The 20,413-nt window shown below is 54.7% G+C and overlaps 8 protein-coding genes across 8 annotated transcripts; 2 read left to right on the top strand and 6 right to left on the bottom strand.

Annotated features, from left to right (window-relative positions):
• Nucleotides 1–407: 407 nt before the first annotated feature.
• On the bottom strand, nucleotides 408–5,701 carry YCF1 (ATP-binding cassette glutathione S-conjugate transporter ycf1; the record flags this gene model as incomplete). The annotated part of the gene is made up of 9 exons (XM_064805619.1): nucleotides 408–577; nucleotides 628–1,788; nucleotides 1,856–1,902; nucleotides 1,958–1,987; nucleotides 2,170–2,273; nucleotides 2,368–2,496; nucleotides 2,553–2,584; nucleotides 2,689–2,836; nucleotides 2,894–5,701. 9 exons carry the CDS (start codon nucleotides 5,699–5,701, stop codon nucleotides 408–410), a joined length of 4,629 nt encoding a protein of 1,542 aa, XP_064656079.1.
• Nucleotides 5,702–7,178: 1,477 nt separating this feature from the next.
• On the bottom strand, nucleotides 7,179–8,222 carry LTR77_008386 (uncharacterized protein; the record flags this gene model as incomplete). Its single annotated transcript, XM_064805618.1, has 2 exons — nucleotides 7,179–8,054; nucleotides 8,115–8,222. 2 exons carry the CDS (start codon nucleotides 8,220–8,222, stop codon nucleotides 7,179–7,181), a joined length of 984 nt encoding a protein of 327 aa, XP_064656078.1.
• On the bottom strand, nucleotides 8,223–8,653 carry LTR77_008385 (uncharacterized protein; the record flags this gene model as incomplete). Its single annotated transcript, XM_064805617.1, has 2 exons — nucleotides 8,223–8,525; nucleotides 8,576–8,653. 2 exons carry the CDS (start codon nucleotides 8,651–8,653, stop codon nucleotides 8,223–8,225), a joined length of 381 nt encoding a protein of 126 aa, XP_064656077.1.
• A 978-nt stretch (nucleotides 8,654–9,631) lies between these two features.
• LTR77_008384 (uncharacterized protein) lies at nucleotides 9,632–10,107 on the top strand (the record flags this gene model as incomplete). Its single annotated transcript, XM_064805616.1, has 2 exons — nucleotides 9,632–9,727; nucleotides 9,784–10,107. 2 exons carry the CDS (start codon nucleotides 9,632–9,634, stop codon nucleotides 10,105–10,107), a joined length of 420 nt encoding a protein of 139 aa, XP_064656076.1.
• A 177-nt stretch (nucleotides 10,108–10,284) lies between these two features.
• On the bottom strand, nucleotides 10,285–15,444 carry YBT1 (Transporter of the ATP-binding cassette (ABC); the record flags this gene model as incomplete). Its single annotated transcript, XM_064805615.1, has 1 exon — nucleotides 10,285–15,444. One exon carries the CDS (start codon nucleotides 15,442–15,444, stop codon nucleotides 10,285–10,287), a length of 5,160 nt encoding a protein of 1,719 aa, XP_064656075.1.
• A 714-nt stretch (nucleotides 15,445–16,158) lies between these two features.
• On the bottom strand, nucleotides 16,159–16,896 carry LTR77_008382 (uncharacterized protein; the record flags this gene model as incomplete). The annotated part of the gene is made up of 7 exons (XM_064805614.1): nucleotides 16,159–16,207; nucleotides 16,267–16,425; nucleotides 16,475–16,517; nucleotides 16,570–16,650; nucleotides 16,704–16,710; nucleotides 16,773–16,793; nucleotides 16,846–16,896. 7 exons carry the CDS (start codon nucleotides 16,894–16,896, stop codon nucleotides 16,159–16,161), a joined length of 411 nt encoding a protein of 136 aa, XP_064656074.1.
• Nucleotides 16,897–17,041: 145 nt separating this feature from the next.
• Nucleotides 17,042–18,720, top strand: PGS1 (CDP-diacylglycerol--glycerol-3-phosphate 3-phosphatidyltransferase; the record flags this gene model as incomplete). The annotated part of the gene is made up of 4 exons (XM_064805613.1): nucleotides 17,042–17,068; nucleotides 17,129–17,296; nucleotides 17,348–17,419; nucleotides 17,470–18,720. The coding sequence occupies 4 exons, from the start codon at nucleotides 17,042–17,044 to the stop codon at nucleotides 18,718–18,720; spliced, it is 1,518 nt and encodes a 505-aa protein (XP_064656073.1).
• A 246-nt stretch (nucleotides 18,721–18,966) lies between these two features.
• On the bottom strand, nucleotides 18,967–20,019 carry LTR77_008380 (uncharacterized protein; the record flags this gene model as incomplete). Its single annotated transcript, XM_064805612.1, has 2 exons — nucleotides 18,967–19,931; nucleotides 19,965–20,019. 2 exons carry the CDS (start codon nucleotides 20,017–20,019, stop codon nucleotides 18,967–18,969), a joined length of 1,020 nt encoding a protein of 339 aa, XP_064656072.1.
• Nucleotides 20,020–20,413: the final 394 nt, after the last annotated feature.

Here is a 20,413-nt window from a genome sequence, read left to right as displayed (position 1 = left end):
GTGAGCATGCGGCTGGCCGAAGTTGGGACGCTGACCGACTTTTCCAATGCTCTACGGATGGTCAGCCATAGTCGTTGTCATGTCAATCCAAACCGCTTCATCCCACGGTAAGATAGTCGCCATGTAAGCGAGATGTAGGCTAAATTTCAAACCAACCTGACGAACCTCCGAACAACCTCCCACGCTACATGTAAATGCGCCGACGGCCCGTACGTCGACGACATCCCCGGACGGGGGTCTGCATTAGCCTGGTGCCACATCCGCTCATCCAACCTGGTTGGTGTCACAGAAAGCGGCAGCGTCATGCGCCCGAGTGCCCCATACTCATTTCGACGGTTCGAAGATGCAGCCCGCATGTAGGAGCGACGATGCGCTGTTCGATTCATGGGCAAGTCTACATGTATCTACTATCGACTCGCTCCTTCCACTGCCCCCAGTAAGCCGGCTTCGCGGACGAGTTCATAGAACAGCCCTCGTTTGCTGATGAGCTCCGAAGGTGAGTCGAACTCCTTGACCTCGCCATGATCCAATACGACGATGCGGTCGCTGTCCAGGATGGTGTTGATGCGATGTGCGACTGTTGTTTGTTAGCCATAGGAATGATCATACCGCGAAAGACAGCCTTACTCGTAATGATAGTACGATCCTTGAACATGTTGCTGCGCAACGTAGTCTGTAACATTGCATCGGTCTCAACATCCACTGCCGCCGTGGCCTCGTCCAGAACCAGAATATTGCTCGGCGTCAGCAACGCTCGCGCCAACGACACAAGTTGCCGCTGTCCTTGACTGAGGTTTGAGCCCGCTTCGTGAATCTCCGCATCCAGTTGTCCGTTCAGCGATGCAACATAATCACGCAGTCGAGCATGATCCAGGACGCTCCACAGCTCCGTATCATCGTGGACATGTCCAGGATCCAGGTTGTCCCGCACAGTACCCTCAAACAGCGCTGCGTCCTGAGGAATGATCGCTAGCCTCCGGCGAAGATCCAGCAAACCAATGCTGCTTGTGCTGAGGTCGTCAATGCTCACATCACCCTGGGCTGGCTCGATGATCCGGAATAGAGCAAGGGTCAGCGAACTCTTGCCCGCTCCAGTCCGGCCGACCACTCCGATCTTCTCATGCGACTTGATGCTCAAGTTGATGTTCTTCAGCACAAGGTCCAACCCAGGCCGGTACCGCGTGCTGTAGCCGTTGAAAGACACGGCACCCTTCGGCGGCCAGCTAACAGGCGGACGATGCTTCGAGATGACCTCCTGCGCTTCGCTTGGGAGCCGAGCATATTCCAGTACACGTTCGACTGAGACAATGTTGGTCTCGACTTCGACGGTCTGCCTAACGATCCAATTGAGAGACTGGGTGATCTGCAGCGCGTAACTCATAGCCAGACCAACCAGTCCAGCTGACAGGCCACTGCCTGTTGAGACAGAGATGATGGCAAAACTGGCGGCTGCAAGGATGATGACCGAGCCGATGAACTCCAACCGAACTGCAAGCCATCGGTTTGCGTTGATGGATGGGAAGTAGGCTCGCAAGTTAGCATCGACTCGCCATTCATTCTCCAGGGCGAAACGCTCCGCTTGTCGATATGCTCTGATCGTGCTGATCCCGCTGAGTGACTCCTGGAAGTGCGCGTAGATTGGGCTGCGACTGACACTGTCGAGGCGTTTGAGTTCGCGGGAAGTGCGTAGGTAGTACTTCTGGATCCATAGGTAGAGTGCGCCTAGGGGGATGATCACTGCAATAAAGACTGGCGTTGACGCCGAAATGACAGCAAGCGTGAAGAAGGCTGGATGTTGTCGTTAGTTCTGCATGATACCAATGGATAAGTTACCAGATGTGGAAGGTCTACTCACCTCGGCTAGCATTGGTGAAGAGCATGTTGAAGGTCCGGCTGTCATAGCTGTCAGCACCATCCCGGGCCCACATCAGGAATTCGGCAACCGGCATGCACTTACGCGAGCACCTCGTCGATGCGATATATATCACTATCACATCCGTTAGCCTAGATTCGGGCGAGGGCGAGAGCCCGGTTCACGGGTCGTTGGGCTAGATGCGTTGTCCGGGTCCGAGCACGGAGCTCATCGACGTCCAACGCCCCGGAACGTGGAATCCACATGTTCGCAGTGCGTGATGGCGCAAGCCTCAGTACAGTGGAAGATGCACGTACCTCGAGAAGCGGTTTAGAATGCGCCCACTTGGCGTGGTCTCGAAGAAGACCATTGGCGATCGGAAGATCGCAAACGCCATCCTCTCGTGTAGCTTGCGGGAGGCCTGTTAAGCCGGCGCCATGCACGTTAGCCATCGTCGGCCCGATATCCATGCGCGGCTACCCACAGAGCCATTCTTGCTGGGCTGGAGCACTCACCTCGATCGAGCAGAAGATCCACAGTATCAGTGTTTGGACCACAACGAGGGCAGCGGAGCCGACGCCGAAGGCAAAGTAGATGCCAAGGTAGTATGCGACATTGGGGTTGCCGCCGAGTCTCTCGTTAATCTGCGTTCATCGTGAGTAGGTGTGCAAGAGTGTGGTCATTGAGAGAGATGTCTTACACTCGACCAGTCCTTCAACCAGACAGATCCACCTATGCAGGCGTGCATTAGCGTACCGTTCGTTACCACGCGCCAAAGCGCGGAGATCGGATCGCTCCCGACCGAGCATGTCCGCAAGCGATGTAGAAGTACGTACCGATTTGGGCTGTCTGAGCTCCCAGCAGCATAACCAGGTACACGGCTACGGCCCCGAGATTGCTTGCCTTTGCGTACTCAACGTAGATGTCTCTCTTCACCCTACCTTGTTCGGTCGTCTCCTTCGTTTGCTTCGATTTGAGCACACCCTTGCATTCTGTCAGCTCTGCACGGAAATGCACAGTTCCGAGAGGACTGAATCTTACCTTGTTGTCTTCTTCGTCGGTGGTCTTGCCTCTGGGTCCATGGAAGGAGACTGTGCTGGCTCTGCGAAGAGTGAGATGGCTGCCTTTCCGAATGGGACCTTCAGGCGGATGAGTCTTGATTGGCTCGAGGTATCCAACAGTCTCGTTGGCCTCATCCGTCTCGTCAACATCGTCTTCCGCGGGCTCAGTCTCGTACACCGTCTCTGATTCGCTAGACGGGCTGGAGGAATCTTTGTCGCCATTCTCCTGCTCATCGGTGCTAGCAGTCTTGATCAGGTTGGCAATCTCGCCCTTCATTGCAGTCACCTGCTCGTATGTTCCTTTCTCAAGGATGCGTCCGTCTCGCAGCAGAGTGATGAAGTGTGCCTCCATCAGTACTGGAATGGAGTTTGTCGCCAAGATCCTTGTCTTTCCAGAGAGTAGGCCATTGGGTCCCAAAACATTGTCAATGATGTGTCTGCCGACATGCTGATCCACTGCGCTGAGGATGTCGTCCAGAAGATAGATGTCAGCTCTGGCGTATACCGCTCGAGCGAGGGTCAGACGAGCTTTCTGGCCGCCGGAAAGACTAATTCCACGCTCCCCAACCTCAGTCTGGTCCCCGTCTGGCAGGACAGCAAAGTCTTCTGTCAAAGCGCAGGCCTTGATAGTCCGCTCGTAGAACTGCGGATCCCAGCGATGGCCGAAAACGATGTTCTCGCGTACGGAAGCGTTCATCACCCAAGGACTCTGAGCAACATATGCTGAAGCTCCGCGCAGGACGACCTCGCCTTTGAGTTTGTACAGATCTCCAAGCATGGTCGACAAGAAGGAGCTTTTACCAGCACCAACCCGACCAACGATACACGACAGCTCTCCACGGTGGACGCTGAAGTTGATGTCCTCCAGCACGTTTCGGTTGTCGTCCTTGTTCCAGGTGAAGGATGCATTCCGGATGCGCACAGACTCCTCGCCGTGAGCAACAGATTCACTACGCAGAACAGCGTCTGGTTGCAACTCTGGGGCCGTGAAGTAGTCCGTCAAGCGACCCACAGCCACGGAAGCCTCAATGATGGCTGTGATAACCATTGGGAGCACAGCCAGAGGGAAGGTGAGCAAGTTGAAGAGTGTGAGAGCTGGGAAGACAATATCTGTTGACAGCGGCTTGTCGTTGGTGGCCACGAACACTGCAAAAGTCGAGCAGGAAACAAAGAATGGTGTAGTGGACCAGGTAAAATTGGCGATGGCTGTGACTGCACCAATCTTGCGGAGCGTATGCAGCTCTTGGTCGTTTCTGATGAAATTGAGCTTGCTCATGAAAGCCTGACCCCACGCGTATAGCTTGATAGATTTCATGTTGTTCAAGATCTCAGTCATGAGCCGGGTACGCGCATCCTTGTTCTTCATCTGTCGTTTCTGAAGACTCTTAGAGATACGTGCGATGAAGCCATTGATGGGTATCATAGCAATCATCACGCCAACACCCGCCAGCATACTGATTCCGACGAGCTGATACAGAGAAAGCATGCACAGGGTGATCTGGAATGGTGCACTCCACAATTGCTGGCCAAACTGCGTAAGATCCTGCAATCTCTGCGTGTCGACTGCCATGTAGTTGACGATGTCGCCGGTGCTCTTCGATGCCCTGCCCTCGTTCGACAGCCTCATGGACTTTTTGTAGACCATGGCTGTGAGGGAGCTCTTGATCCGCATTCCCGTCTCGAACGCGCGCTGGAAGTATTGGTGAAGACATGCAGTCTGCGCCACGGATACGCCAAACATTGCCAACGCGATTGCTGCGCCCTTGATTGGCGGTTGCGGCTCGTTTCCTGGGCGGTAAGAGTCCACAAAAGTGATCAGGTAGCGGAGAAGCTGTGGCTGGATGAAGCTGAGACAGTCGGACAAGGTCTTGATGATGGCTCCTCTGAGGTAAGGTCCGCTGAAAGACTGAGCCATGGCAATCCAGAGACTTGGCTTCTTCTTTTCGAGCTGCTGCTCCCACGCTTCTTCAAACACAGCTGACGTGGCTCGAGTGGTATCCCGCTTGCGTAGGTTCCAAAGGTCGTCTTGTGTAAGATACTCCTTGTACCCGTACCTCATCATCGGCGTCATCCAGCTGAAAGTGAGGATGGAGAACACGTCTGCGTACTCAATCGGACACTCATCCTCGTCTCCAAGAGCGTCGTAAGCGGACAGGCGTTTCGGCACCAGCCATTCCAGCGCAAATTCGATCAGAGACAAGCCCAGACTGACCGCAAAAGTGACGAAATAAGGCAAAAACTGCTTGTGAAGCTCCTGCGACACCAGCGAGCGGAGTTTGACGCCGTAGACGATGACTAACGAGAGCCAGTAGGTGAGAACGACCCCGTTCGAGTTGCGCGACCTCCAGTGCTCGATGTACTGGATGTAGAAGATCACGCCCAGGCTGACCAAATTGATGATGGTGCTCCAGAATCGGAAGTCCTTCAACCAGATCCCAGCAAGCTGCTCAATCTGCAAGGCCGCTTGCAGCAGGGTGGCAACCACGAGCAGGCCCAGCACCACCAACTTCGTCCAGAAATGCCAGTCCTTCTTCACAGGCTGTGGTTGGCACCTTTTGAACAGATAGTATATCGCCCCCAGTCCACCGATGATGCCCCATATTGACACAATGTCGACCCAGACATCTAGAAAGCATGGCGTGAAATCCCATCTGTACGGGCTCATAGGGCCCCATCCTTCACTATTGCCACATAGTGGCTGCGCGCCGTGCTTTTGTACGTCGAGGTACGTGTGGAATGTCGGGTTCGTGCTTTGAAAGACGATCTGCTCGCCGTTGAGTTGTACCATTGAGGATCGGTGGAGCGGAGGTTGGGGGGTGGTAGGATTGCCGTCCAGCCGGTCACACTCGCATTGAAAGTCGTGGTAAGGAGATTTTCCAGGTGTTGTAGTAGGTGGAGTGTCCAGGGATAAGCTGCTGCAGCATCAGTGAGAGCGCGGTGAAAGGTTCGCCTCGCATGGAAAGATGACGATCCGAGGACCGGAGATTAGGTAAGCTAGAAACAAGCTTCGATTCAACCTCACACGGGTCCTCGGCATTGCGATCATCAACAAACTGTCTTCAGCAACACATGCATGTATGTATAGACGGCCCGATGCTCAGAAGACCTCATCGACCGACATGGTTCAATCAACTATAACCAAGGGTTTCGAAAGCATCGCCGCATACAAGAGCACCGAGACAGATAAAGGTTGCGGTCGGCTCAGAATTAACCTTTGAATTATAGTCTAATGTTCATTAATCTTCAACTATTGGCCAGCATCCTCAGAATTGCCTACGATACCCGCGACCAAAGAGGTCTCATTTCCCCGAGAGGCGGACTGTCGTTGCTACGTTCAACTCTCCGTCATGGATCCCTCATTGACGGAACAGGAAGAGACCAAAGTTTCTGTTTGTCCCACCAAGAAGTCAGGAGCTGCCTTTCCTCCAGTCCTTGATGCCGTGGCAGTTGTCCAGCAAGAAGATAGAGAGAGGTCTATGAGTGTCGAGGGCCAGAGATCTACTGACTCTGCACCCGATGCGAATGCGTACCTCCAAGGCTTCGCGGCCCTTCCGAAAGAGCTCCGCGAGCTCACCTACAGCTTCTGCTTGCTGGATACCCCATGCAAATGCCTCAGCAACGAAAACCATCCCTCTCACCGGGGCGGCAATCCGCCAAAGCTCTATAGCACCCCAGCACGCGGCCTCTGCCACCTGTTCCGCCACCCTGTCCTGGCAACCTGCCGAGAAAGTCGGGAGGAAGCCTTCAGGCATCTTGGCGCCACCCACGAACCTGGTCTGGCCTTGGACATCCGCTTGAAGGACAGCCAGAGGACTGTGGACTGGCTTCGCACGGTCGATCCGAAGCTGCTTGCGTCAATTCAAAGCCTGAGGCTGGGTTTTGGGAGGCGCAACGGTTGTAAACGTTATAGAACTAGGTTGCATGTTTCCTCGGACATGTCTGTGGAGTCCAACGCGGTTGCCAGAGGCTGGGTTGACGAGGACCTTGTCGCACGAATGTCCTTCATTGCGAGCTCAATGCAGGCTGACGGCAAGCTCAAGCTCACCAGTGCTGGTCTGCTCGAGATCGTTGAAACTATTGGGTGGCATAACTATTGGATGGCACACGCTGTTGCGGCGGAATGAAAGACTCGATTGATGGCAATTGTGCTTAGACGACAACTGCCGTATTCACGAGAACATTCAAGCACGTGTCAATCATGATTCCATGCCCGGAAGCCTATGGATACCATACAAACTTCCACCGCTACACAGCTCGCGTCCAACTCAAGTATCAAAGACCACACTTTGTTCCGGGACCTTCAGAGCCAAGAGGTACTCGTTCATCGCACGAACAGTCGAGCCATTGTACGCCTCCGGCGCAAAATACGTCGTGTGCCCTGTGGCATCCCTGGTCACAAGCACACTCCTGTCTTTCCCGATCTCCTCATGAAAGCCCATTGCCCACGACATCGGTGTCATTGGATCGCAAACAGTGGTCACGATGAGAACCGTTGGGAACGACATGCTCCGCGGGATGTCGACGGCGTGAGGTGGGTTTCGAGTTGGTGGCGGAAGTCCGGCACACGCCTGTTGTACCTCCCATTCGTAGGAGAATCCCTGCATGAGGGGCGCTTCGAAACGGCCTAGGGTTTCTCGCGAAAGGACGTCGTAGTACGAGGTGTCGTTGTGGTCATTGTCTGCACAGCTGACGGCGTAGAATGCGTGGTTCGAAGTTCCCAGCACTCCGCGGGAAGTAGCAAGCAAAGAAGCATCGTTGTGAATGCTGGCATCATGTATCGCTCGAGCAATCAAGCTCCATCGAGCAGTGTTTGGCAGGTACAAGCTGTCCGCTGCTATGGCGATAAGCGCTCTCTCGGTCAAAGGGTCGGTGACGCATGGAGCTCCCCAGGCGCGACAAGTCGACATTGGCGACTTTCTCAGCTCCTTCAAAAGGCCCATCCAGATCTCCTTGGGCGCCCGTGCATGGCCGGCTAGAGGGCAAGATGTGGGGCTTTGAAGATCACACCAGTCGAAGAACTGTGCAGAGGCGTCATCCATTGACACTGCTGACTCCACGAATGATGCGATCGACGGAGCAGCTGAAGAAACCGCGCCGTCTAAGACAATGGTTCGTATGTTGTCAGGGTATAGTTCTGCGTACTGCGGAAGTAAGTATCGGCATAACAGGAGGACCTCTAAGGTGGCATGTAATGAGCTTACCTGAGTCGCCAGCTGTGTCCCATAACTCGCGCCTAACCATGCCAGTTTCTCATCTCCGAGTACTGTACGAACAGCTTCATGATCTTTGGCAATACTGATAGTGTCCATTTAGTCGAACAATGGACTACCGGTTTCTGTCAAACAGCTCTGGCGGTATTCTTGGTTGGCTTTGACAAGCCCGTCCAACGACTCTTTGGTATCGGTGTAGAGTTCGTTGAGCTGCTCGAACGGAGGTCGACCGCAGTGTAGTGCGTCGCTTAGCCCAGTGCCCCGAAGGTCGACGCCAACGAAATCAAAGCGATCAAGTATTTCAGGAAGCACCGCTCGCTGACCTCGAGAGATCTGCAGAAGCATGTCCGATGGTAGCTCCACAGGTCCACCAGGGTTGTGGAAAAGGTTGCCGATGCGTCGCTAGCAGAAGATGAGCATGTCTGTCAACAAGGGTGCAGAGCGGCACACACCTCAGGGTCTCTCGCGGACAGTCTAACGAAACCAATCTTCACTTCTGGCAGTGGACCGGACGGCTCGTCCCAGTCCATAGGAACATAGCTATGTCCACACCGTAACCCCTCGGCCGCAAGGTCAGGACAGTCATCCTATTGTACTGTGTCATTGCCCGGCGGCGGAAACGCCACAACCGAAGCTGCGAGGAGGAACAGAGCCAGGCTGGCGGTCGAGACTTGCATGGTGCTGGTATTGCTGATGAAGAGATGGTCCAGTCAATGTTCGGCTATTGATGTTCGTAGTATGGCGGGTTGTCCGTTGAGAATACAACCTGGCTTATGCTGTTGGAATTGTCGCCGTGCAGAACACATCTCAGGAAGTCTTCTGAAGAAGGCGTGCACAGGGCAACGCAGCAACGGCATCTGCACCCAACCAGAAAGTCCATCTCAGCTCAAGCACGAATGGGAGGACGTTGCTCGCTCCCACTTGCTCCAAACATTGTCGGCATGGTCGGGACTGCTCGCAGGATGCCAGAGAAGAAGAGGAAGGAGCTCCAGGAGTTTTCGAAAGCCATGCTATCCACGAGGTCGACCAGACCACTAAACTTATACAATTCTCTTCGGTCTCAATTGTGTTGCATGGAGAAGAGTCTGTAGTGACCTACCTTGACCTAGATCTTGAATAGCCAAGCATCAAGGCTGCGCATGTCCAGTAAGCTGTGCGGAAGTGCCCATGATTGCACGGCCATATCTGCGTCTGCGAACCATTGAAAGAATTGTTTCACCAACCCAGGGCAGTGTGTCGAGTCGCTGGAATGGAATAAAATGGGTGAAAGAAGGGAGATGAAGTCAAACAGCTTGCACGTGACCATGTCGATCTTGACCTCATCAACACTCGAACATCGTCTCTTGTTGGACATCGTTGTGTGCTTCACTTCCATCAATTAAAAAGATTGACAGATCCCAAGATCCATTATCCGAACAACAACGATACATCGGACCAAATGACAGCCCACCGCTCAACCAACCCATAATCTCCGCCCCCATCGCCACCTCCACCCCCAATCCACCACCATGTCCGACCGCACCCGCGGCTCCCTAACCAAGGACGCCGAGCTCAACGACGCAGCCTGGGTAGCCGCACGCGGAGCCACCGTCGGTGCGGCAAAAGTATGCCCATCCCCTCTCATCCTCTCCATCCTCTTACTAACATAGCCATTGAATAGTGGGGCCTCTTCTCCGCCGCCGCCGCAGCGGTAGCATACAACTTCAGCCCAATATACCGTGGCTTAACGTTCCAGTTTAAAGTGTACGTCTCACTCCTCCCCAACCACTTGTTCGGGCCATTACTCAATGCTCATTGCTACACTAGGTTTCTCCAAATGAGTGGCATGTGCATCGGCAGCATGATAGAAGCAGACAAGCGACTACGCGCCCACGAACTGCTGATGCGGCAGCGGAAACGGATAGCGCGCGATGCGGAGGTGTGGAGGCGGTATGAAGAGGAGTTGCATGGTGTTGCGCCGGAGAAGTTGGATAATCGGGAGTGAATCGATTCTTGATGTGTACACGTAGATAGATGAATTTTGTACAAGACTATAGAGATTGTACATGATGCAGGAAGCCTCACCACAAGCCCAGGTTTCCCATGCCAAACGCCATGCGGCGAGCACTTCGCTAAAAGCACGAAAGCATCCTCCGCGCCATGCAATCTCCTTTCAAACGCTTCAGCTGTCATCCACCAGGCGTCGGGCATTATGCGCCTTCTCCGCCTCATCCTTCAACGTCTCAAACTCGCCCGTCGTCTCGCACATCCCTCTGAACATCCCACCCTTCTCCGAGATCAACTGGAAAGGATCACCATATTCCATCACCTCGCCCTTGTCCAGCACAAGCACTTTGTCATAATCGATAATTGTCTGAAGCCTGTGCGCGATCGTGATGGTGGTGTTCTTGATCTCGCGGATCGTCTCCTGGATCTTGGCGTCGGTGGCGTAGTCGATGGATGCGGTTGCTTCGTCCATGAGCAGGACTTTCGGATTCTTGAGCATTGCGCGAGCCAGGCAGAGGAGTTGGCGCTGGCCTTGCGAGAGGTTTGCGCCAGATTCTGCGACGGGTGACGAGAGGTTCTTGAAGATGTTCTTGTTCTCGAGACCGATGTTCCCATCTGTGGGACTTGTAGTCGTTGGAGAGCCGTTCGAGGCTGGCGACTGCTTCTTCACCGGACTGTTCGGCCCAGACATGCTAGGGTTCGGCGTCGATGGTCGAGATGGTGTAGCTGAAGGCGCACCAATCAGCTGCACTCGTCTTAGGGCAGTGAATATCTCTTCGTCGGTGAACAGGCCAAATGGATCCAGATTGCTTCGAATCGTGCCAGTGAACAATGTCGGATCCTGTGGCACCATGACGATGTTCTCACGCAGATCTTGTAACCCAATGAGTCCGACATCAACATCGTCCACCAAAATCTTGCCCTCTTCCGCCTCAAGCGCACGGAACAGCGCCAGTGCCAACGAACTCTTCCCAGCCCCCGTCCTGCCAACCACACCAACCTTCTCCCCCGGCAGAATCTTGAACGTCAGATGCTTCAGCACCAAGTCGAAATCGCTCCTGTACCGGGTAGAATACCCAATGAACTCCACACCTCCTTTGCTCGGCCAGTTCGCCTCCGGCCTGTTCTCCGGCACAATAAGCGCCGCCTCCTGATCCACGTCCAAGTACTCCTTAATCCGCTCGACGGCGTTCATGTTCTGCTCATTGCTGGCGTACAAACGCACAAACCACAGCACATTCTCCGTGAATGTGACGGCGTAGGTCATAGCCAGCCCAGCGGCGCCAGCGTCAATGCGGCCGACGCTCAACACCACAAACACGCCGGAGAAGAACGAGACGAGGGCGCCGACGATGTCGACGCGGAAAGCGAGCCAGCGGTTCGCGCCCCAGAGGAAGATGAACGGGCGGGAGTGCGTGTTCACGCGGTGCAGGTTCTCGCGGATGAAGCGGCGTTCGTCGCCGTAGGCGCGGATGGTCGTCATGCCGGAGAGGGTCTCGCCGAACTGCTGGTAGAGGGGGCTGCGCTGTACGGATTCCAGGCGCTTCAGGTCTCTGCTAGAACTAATGTAGAACCGGCCGATGAGGAAGTATAGGATGGTGATGAAGAAGCCGGCGATCAGGAAGCCCGGCGTGATGACGGATATCAACACTACTATGGTGACGATCGACGCCAGGCAGTGGACCACGCCAACGGCGACGGGTGCGACTTCTTGGTCGATGGCTTCGACGTCCTTGGAGAAGCGGTTCATGATCTGGCCGAGTGGCGTGGAGTCGAAGAAGCGGAACTTGGCGTGAGTGATGGACTCCATGAGCTGGCGGTGTATGCGCTTGGAGGCTGTGAGCGAACCAGCAAAGCACATGCCTTCTCTGAAGAGACAGATGAACATGTACCCGATGCCCAGGACTGCGTAGACGCCGAGGTAGTATCCGACTTCGACGTGGGAGTTCGAAGAGGATGTGACGACCGGACCGGTGCTTGTCGACTTTGTGAACGGAAATCCCCAGACACACGAGCCACTCCTCAAGCAGTTGTAAGACCCGCTGAACGTACCCTGGACATGCGTCATAGGCAAAGACTGATGCACACCAGCAGTGGAGACAGTCTCCTTATAAGCATAAGCATTAGCCCACTCCCGGATCCAGATGTTCGTAGCAACCTGAGCAAACTGCTGCAAAGCGAACGCAGAAGCAGTGAAGACCCAGTAAAACGGCCCACCCATGTAGACAAGGTACTTGACGATGATGGCAAGCTTGACGGCTCCGGTGGCTTTGCTTTCCTGTTGTCCGTCCTCGTCCACGACTTTGTTCAGGCCTGGGATGTCCTTCGAGATGACCTTGGACAGCGGCTCGCCATTCGGGATGCCATTCAGAGCACTGCTCGCCTCGGGTTCCGGTACGCTGAGGCGGCGCTGTGCAGTCTCTGACCCTGGCTCGGTCTTGCCTGATAGATTGTCACGGCCGATCTCGGACGGGACTCTTGAGGGCAGGGTAGATGGGCCGCGAGAGCCAGGTCGTGATGGGAATTTCGACACATCTTCCGCAAGCTTGCCGGAGGTGATGATATCGCCAGGCGCGCCTTGAATAGCCACTCTGCCATTGTCCAGCACCACAGCAAAGTCTGCGTACGGAAGCGCCAACGTGGCGTTATGCGTCACGAGAATGCACGTCCGGTTGTACATCAGCGGTCCAAGCAGGGCTTTCTCGAAGATCCACTTGGCAGTATGGGAGTCGACAGCACTCAGCACATCGTCCATGAGCACGTGCCTCGCTTTGCAGTACAGCGCTCTTGCCAAGCTGATGCGCTGCTTCTGGCCACCGGACAGCGTCACGCCCTTCTCTCCAACCATCGTCTGGTCGCCGCCATCCAGAATCTCGAGGTCGCGCTGGAGTGAGCATGCGATGATCACATCCTTGTACCGTCGAGCGTCCCAAGGACTAGAGAATACGATGTTGTCCTTGATCGTGCCATTGAGGAGCCAAGCTTGCTGCGCGCAGTATGCGACGTTCTCTGTGAGGCCAGTCTCCCGGTTTGGCTTGACATCATCCCTACTTTTGCCAGCCGGCAGGTAGACGCTGCCGTCCAGCAATGTCATCTCACCGAGAAGAGCCATCAGCAATGACGTCTTCCCACTTCCTGTAGGTCCAATCACGATGTTCATCTGTCCGACTTTAAACCGCATATCGAGATCGATCATCTTGAAGTCCTCAGCATCCCGGCTACCCCAGCTGAATGTTCCCTTGTCGAATCCAATCACGACCTCGCCATCAGAATCGTACTTCTCGTTGGCGAGTTGTGCATATTTGTCCGTTTCCGCCTCGTTCAGATACTCTTCCACTCGATCCACTGACACTTTCGATTCTTGCACATGCGCAACCATATCGGCCAACTGATCCAACGGGATGCGCAGCAAGCTGAAGAGTGACAGTGCTGTGAAGGCGATTGATGGTATCAAGTCCTTCTTCTCCACGAGTGTGTAGACAGCGAACGTTAGAAGCGTGATGATGATGGGAGCGCCAGCCCAGATGGTTGCAGCAATCGACCAGAGGATGTACCTGTTGCGGAGGTATCTTAGCTCGACCACACGCTTCTCATCAACAGTGCCCAGGAAACGCTGCTCCCACGCAAAGTACTTGATGATGCGGATGTTGGTCAAGACCTCGTTGGTCGAGTGTATCCGCGCGTCTGTAGCAGCCAGGATCTTGGTCTGGACTTCTGCGAATTTCTTCGAGATGTACATGTTGATCGGGAGCAGGACCACCATCATGCCAATGCCGACAATACTACTGTATCCGAGGATCTGATAGAGCAGGAAAATCGCCAGTATGAATTGCACCGGTGTTTCGGCCCAGAGAAAGTGGAGGTATGCGCTGATCTCTGCGACTTTGAACGAGTCGACAGCCATGAGATTGATGATAGCGCCAGAGGTGACCTGAGAGTCATCGATCGGGTCCTTTTGCTGGTTGTCCGTCTTCGTATCTTCCGACTTCTTCTTGCGGCCCCAAGTAAGAGCGCGCTTCAAGATGTTCTTGTCCGTCTCGTTCTTGTCGCTTGGGTTCGTGGTTGCGCCACCCAGCACCTTGTCAGTACCAGCAGCCGCTCGCCTTCTCAACGCCTTGGCATAGATCTCTCCAATGATGATTGCTCGCAGACGGATACAGACCTTGCGACCAACCCAGAGTGCCTGGCCACTCGAGATTGCATTAATGACTCCTGAAACGAACAGGAGGAAGACATAGAACCATGCCGCATTGCGAGGCGTGGATGCCGGATCCTCCACATACTGCAAGATGACTTTGAGTAGCAACGTCGGCATGAAAGTGATGATACCAGAGATAGCCGCCCAGGACGCTTGAATGAGCAGTTGGCGTTTGAAGTAGCGTAGTAAATGCCATGCCAGGATGCTGGTCTTCTGCAGTTGGCGGTAGTTTGCCAGAATAGCACCCGCCTTGTCCTTTGGCATCAGGTTCCAGACGTCTGACATCTCGTATGTCTTGCGGTAGCCCGTCCAGACGATCGGGTCGACCCAGCTAAAGGTACCCAACGAGAAGACGCTGGCCAATGGCTCCTTTGAGGGCTCCAGATCTCCCTCGTACTCCAGCTCGACCGGCTTGTTGCCTTTGCGTGAAGTCAAGGAGATCGTGAAGAGGAGTGATACCAGCGCGAACTCCGTAATCTGCAATGCTTGTAGCACCTTGAAGGAGGGATGTACGATCGCGGATCGAAACAAGAGCACGCTGATGATCCATAGTAGGCCATAGAGGAAGAAAGTATGGTACCAGAGCTTCGGGAACGAGAACTTCGACGTGCTGGACAGCAGGAGTCGTAGCGATGCCAGGACCGCAACGTATGCCCATACCGCAACACCTGATATCGCTCCAATGTGGCCGTCCTCGCCATACCCTCCAATGACCAACATTGCTGTATGCACCCCGAGCTCTGCTATTACGGCCAGCTCTTCAATCATAGCAATCGCCATCTCGCCCCTCGGCTTGTCCACGGTCGTTACCGACATGTGAGTCTGGCTTCTTGTCTGCCGCAGCGCCAACGGCTGGCTCCCCTCTGAGCTGTCCTCGTCTTCCGAGTCCTCCTCGCTATTCTCTTCATCCTCATACTCTCCAATCGGACGTCCGTTGCCATTCCAGATATGCTGCTTCAGAAGCGCATACGGCTCCTGGTCTCTCCGGCGATAATATTTTCGAAGAACCTGCCAGCACAAGTACAGCGCTGATATCCCGCAGCCGATTAATGGGAATAGTGTTTGGAAGTAGTCGTGCTCGAAGCAGGCGCTGAAGTCGTCGCCGGTCCAGATGTCACCGGCGCAATGCGCAAACATAGCCTTTGTGTTGCCGTGGCGGAAGCGTGTCTCGATCTGATTCGTAGTCGCGGGGCACTGTCATCGGGTGTCGAAGAGCATTTAGGTCGTGTATTAGGTCGTCGACTACGGCGGTATTAGGTGTCGTAGGACAGTTGGCAGATTGAGTTCAAAGGAACGACTGGAGTTGATGGGTCGAGGTGAATGATTGAAGTCTTTTCGGCGATTACCGTAGATTCTAGTAATGACGTCCAGCCGTGCTTTCCATGACTGACTCAGTCAGACCAATCGGCGGGATCACATGCGATGGTTGTATTCAATATGGATTGAGGAGACTGCTTTCAACGCGTGCGGTGTTTTGTTCGACACTACGTTATTACCTATAGAACAACAACCCGAGTGTATGTGACTCAATGGCAATAGCATTCCCCGCCTCGTCTGCAGTCTCATGCACAAGCTTTGCCAATGCAGGAAGGTGATAACTGAGCTGCATGTGCCTGAAGCCACCACTTATAGCTGTCTCCCATCCCATTGATTTGTCGGAGGAGGTATATCGTGTGGAGTTGTCACGAGTAGTGAGTGCAGAAAGGAGAACTTTGGCGAGAAAGTCTTGAGATGCAGCCGATCTTCGCCTTCGCCATTCGAACGCCGTATTGGCTATGTACAGTGCACTTCGTTCGCAACCACACCTGTGCTGTCTCGAAGATATATCCCTCGCCTCTCGCATCACCAGCATCATCTTGGTGTGGCAGCCGGCTTCCACGCAGAGTACTTGTTTTTCGTCCTGCGGATTGTTAGCTTTAGCATTCTAGCAGTAAGAATTACTCGGAGCCGGCGGCGTACGTATTGTAAGGCTTGTAAGCACTGTTCGATGCCGTCAAAACAGGCCGATGCTCCTTCGGCTCCCACGACCGAAGCTGCCGCTGCATGATCTTGTCCTCTGAGGGGGGCTTGTCGACCAGGTAGGACATCCAGGCGTGCCAGCCGGGCTCTATCTGTGACCTATCTATTCTTCAGCATGTGCTCGTGGGTGTAGACCGGCTTGACCTACGCATCATATTCCTTGTTCTTGTAGTCCACCCATCGTGTCCGTACTGCTCACGCGTCAGCTCCAATCCTAGATCCGAGACAGCGAGGGTGTCGTACATGGCAGCTCCTCTTCCAGATTCTCGTAGTACTTGTTGCCGTACCGGTCCATGGCTATGAGGGTTCCTCGCTTTGTGTCACCTGCACCGCGTCAGATCCACTAGTCAACTGCCTTGCTATTTCTTTGTCCGTACCCATGTACTGCACGCGGAAGGCTCATGTTAGCTGCTGAGATCCAGGCCGAGGGGTAAGCGATCGCATACCTGCATCTGGTGGCCATATTCCTATAGATCGTTAGCACTTGCGGTCGCTTCTTGCTATAGGGAGCATTCATACCTTCAGGCCAATACTCCGCAGGTTGCGGAGCGTTCGTAGTATTGTCGACATCGTCGGTGGCCGATAAGTAGTCGTCGTCGTTGGAGCATTGCGGCTCCGGAGAGTGCAGTTCACCCTCCAAGTGGCCCGTGCGTCTCGACTTCAACCGCACTCCTACTCCCTTGTCGAGAACAACCTATCTCAACATGCCAATTCGATGATCACACGGCGAGCCTTCACCTGTGTAAGGCTACATCAACGACACATCACAGCGACACGTCGCTGTTGCCATGGCTCCCTCCAGAGGCGGCTGGCAAGCACTTTCAGCGCACCCGCAACACCACCTCCATCTTCCGTCTCGCCTCTTTCGGCGTTGACGTCGGAGCTGGATAAGATCTCACCTCGTTTCGATGTTTCCGCGGACTCGATTGGGATTATCAGAGGCCCGGCGGAGTTCTACGATGCTTTGAAGGTATGCTTGCGTTCCGTCCTGGTAAGGGTTTGATGGTTGACTGTTGGACAGACGAAGATAGCTTCTGCACAACGGCGGATCTACCTTTCAACGTTGTATGTCGGCAAGACTGAACATGAGCTTGTGCGTGTTATCCCAGCTGAGTGATTTGACGCTCGACTGATTACTTCTAGATTGCCACAGTCCATGATGCACTGAAGAGGAACCCAGATCTAAAAGTCTCCTTCCTCACGGACGCTCTTCGCGGCACACGCGAAGAGCCCAGCCCATCATGCGCAAGCCTTCTGGTCTCACTGATCACGGACTTCGGACCTGAGCGGGTGGAAGTCCGAGTATACCACACGCCTAATTTAACCGGCATCCGCAAGAAGATCCTCCCCAAACGCATCAACGAAGGCTGGGGCTTGCAACACATGAAGCTGTACGGTATTGACGACGAGATCATCATGTCGGGCGCCAACTTGTCCAACGACTACTTCACGGATCGCCAGGATAGGTATCATGTTATCAAGTCCAGGGACATTACCGACTACTTCTACAACATCTACCGCACAACATGCGATCTCAGCTTCCGAGTCCTCCCTACAGCCGAACCCAATGGCTTCGAACTACATTGGCCTACCACAAACGTCGGCTCATCACCACTCGAAGACCCAAAAGCCTACATCGCTTCCGCCACCAAAGCCCTAGCACCCCTCTTGATACCCTTCCCATCCGGCCCCTCCCCCGAGAAAGCCACCGACACCCAAATCTACCCTCTCCTCCAACTAACCCCACTCCTCAAACCCGACACCTCCACCGAACTCCCAGCCCTCACCGACATCCTCCGCAAACTAGGCACTGTCCCTTCCTTAGCCGGTTCAAAGTGGACCTTCACAGCCGGCTACTTCAACATGACGCCCGACATCCGCGACCTCCTGCTCAACTCTAAACCGTCCAGCGCGGTTGTCGTCGCCGCTTCACCGTGGGCCAACGGGTTCTACGGCAGCAAAGGCGTCTCCGGTCTGCTGCCGTCAGCGTACACGTACCTCGCGCGCCGCTTCCTGGACACCGTGTCTCGCGCCGGACTAGGCGAGAACATCGCCCTGAAAGAATGGCGACGCGGAACCGTCAATACCCCAGGCGGCTGGACGTACCACGCGAAAGGGATCTGGATCACTCTCCCGGGGCAGGAGAACCCGAGTGTCAGTCTCGTGGGCAGTTCCAACTATACGAAACGCAGCTACTCGCTGGATCTGGAAGCGAATACGCTGATCGTGACGCAGAACGCGGATTTGCAGCGCCGGTTGGGGGAGGAGGAAAGGTGGTTGCAGGAGTATGCGACGGTGATGGGGCGGGATGACTATGCGAGGAATGAGAGGAGGGTGGGGTTGCACGTTCGGGTGGCCATGTGGATTGTTACGCTCGTTGGGGGTGCACTGTGATGTTGTCGATGCCTGCTACTACACGGCTTCTGTTCATCTACATAGTGTCTTTCAGTCGCCCGCTCTGTACAGGCTAGTGGCGCCAACAGAGCGTCGCGTCTTCAACAATGGCCTGACAAACTTGTGCCCACCATCCAACAGAACTTATCACCACTCTCCCGCTCCTGCTTTCACCCTCACATAAGATCTCCAACACCTCAATCACTGCATAGACCGGTCCGCCCCACCGCCAGTGGCCCTCTCATATCACCTATCAACCCCATCCGTCAAATTCCTCTCCACCTCGTCCACGTGCGCGCGATCCCGCTTCGCTTCCTCCTCCAACCTGTTGACTTTAATGGCCAAATCACGAATCACCTGGATATGCTGCCGGTTCGTGTCGAGAAGCAGTTGCTGGATATCCTGCAGAGCGGCGACGACCTCGTCTTGGCTTGATGAGGGTGTGATTGGGGTTGAGTCTCTCGGGTTCGTGACTGGGGTTTGAGGAGTTGGCGCTGTGGCGGTCGGCTGTGTCGATGGTGTGAGAGGTGTGAGAGGGGGGCGGTTGATGGAGGGGACATGGAAGTGTGGCTGCGTGGTTGGACTGGTGTTGCGTGGAACCGTGATGGGGATGGGAGGTCGATTGTCGGCGGAAGGGAATTTGAACAGGAGTTGTGGTGCAGGAGCAATGTTTCTGGTCAGTCGCGTGGACAGGCGCGGGCCGCGAAGAATGCTGAGAGGGTTACTGCGGCGCATGGGGTGGACTCTGCGCTGCTCCTGTCGTTCAGCGGTGGGTAGCGGAGATGGTGACGGAGGCCCTGCATCCTCGGTGAGGTCTAGCGACTCGATACTTTGGTCCATTTGTGGGGTCGTGGAGGGCCTGTTGCTGTACAGGGTGTCGCCATCACCAGTGGAGATTTGCGCAGACCTGCGTTTGCCACTTGAGGGTGTCGAGTAGGTGTGGCTCAACGGAGAACTGGGCTTGTCACCTGCGATGGAGCTGGGCGTCGAGTAGTGGGAGGGAAAGGAGCGGCGGCTTCTTGGAGTTTGGAGGGTGGGGACCTCGCTAGATTGTGTACCTTCAAGTGATGTCTCCCATTCCAAAATGGTAGTCGGGGGAGCAGCAGCTGGAGTGTCCGGCGAGTTCGATTCGTCGAACAGAGTTGATTTGGCGCGAGAATTGGTGACGAGCGAGGGCAAAGCTGATGACTCCTGGTTGCTGAGCGTGGTGTCTTGCGCACTTGCAGACACAGAAGTCGACTCACTTGTGTCAAAGGTGTCGACGTCAGCGAAGCCGTCCTCTCCCCCAGCACCGGCCATGTTTGAGGACGGTGATGGCTGGCGTAAGTGGATCCACGTGCGTAGGAAAGGAGAGAGGGGCGGCATCTTGGATAGATTACATCGAAGCCATGACACGACCGTCGAGTGCCATTGTTGCAGTTGAATAAGGTGGAAGAAGTGAAGAAGAAGTGAACAGGTAGCCGTGTGGTCTTTACAAGATCACCTACCAGAACCTCACATTGACAACCTCACGTTGTTCTCCCATGTGACCTACGGCTTTCGGACACCACCTCATCGAGTGCAACCGTTTCGTTCGCTTGCTGCAATGGAGCAGCTTCTCCCGTCTTGCAGGATGCTGTATCGTTGTCATGAGCCCCTTCAGAGTTCGTATTCGTCTCACCCGCAATGGAGAAGATAGGATATGACAGCTGAT

Source organism: Saxophila tyrrhenica (genome assembly GCF_035928015.1).
Source record: "Saxophila tyrrhenica strain CCFEE 5935 chromosome Unknown scaffold_14, whole genome shotgun sequence".
Classification (NCBI taxonomy): domain Eukaryota; kingdom Fungi; phylum Ascomycota; class Dothideomycetes; order Mycosphaerellales; family Extremaceae; genus Saxophila; species Saxophila tyrrhenica.
The sequence above is the reverse complement of the archived record's forward strand: the minus strand, read 5'-3'. Positions and strand labels throughout refer to the sequence as shown.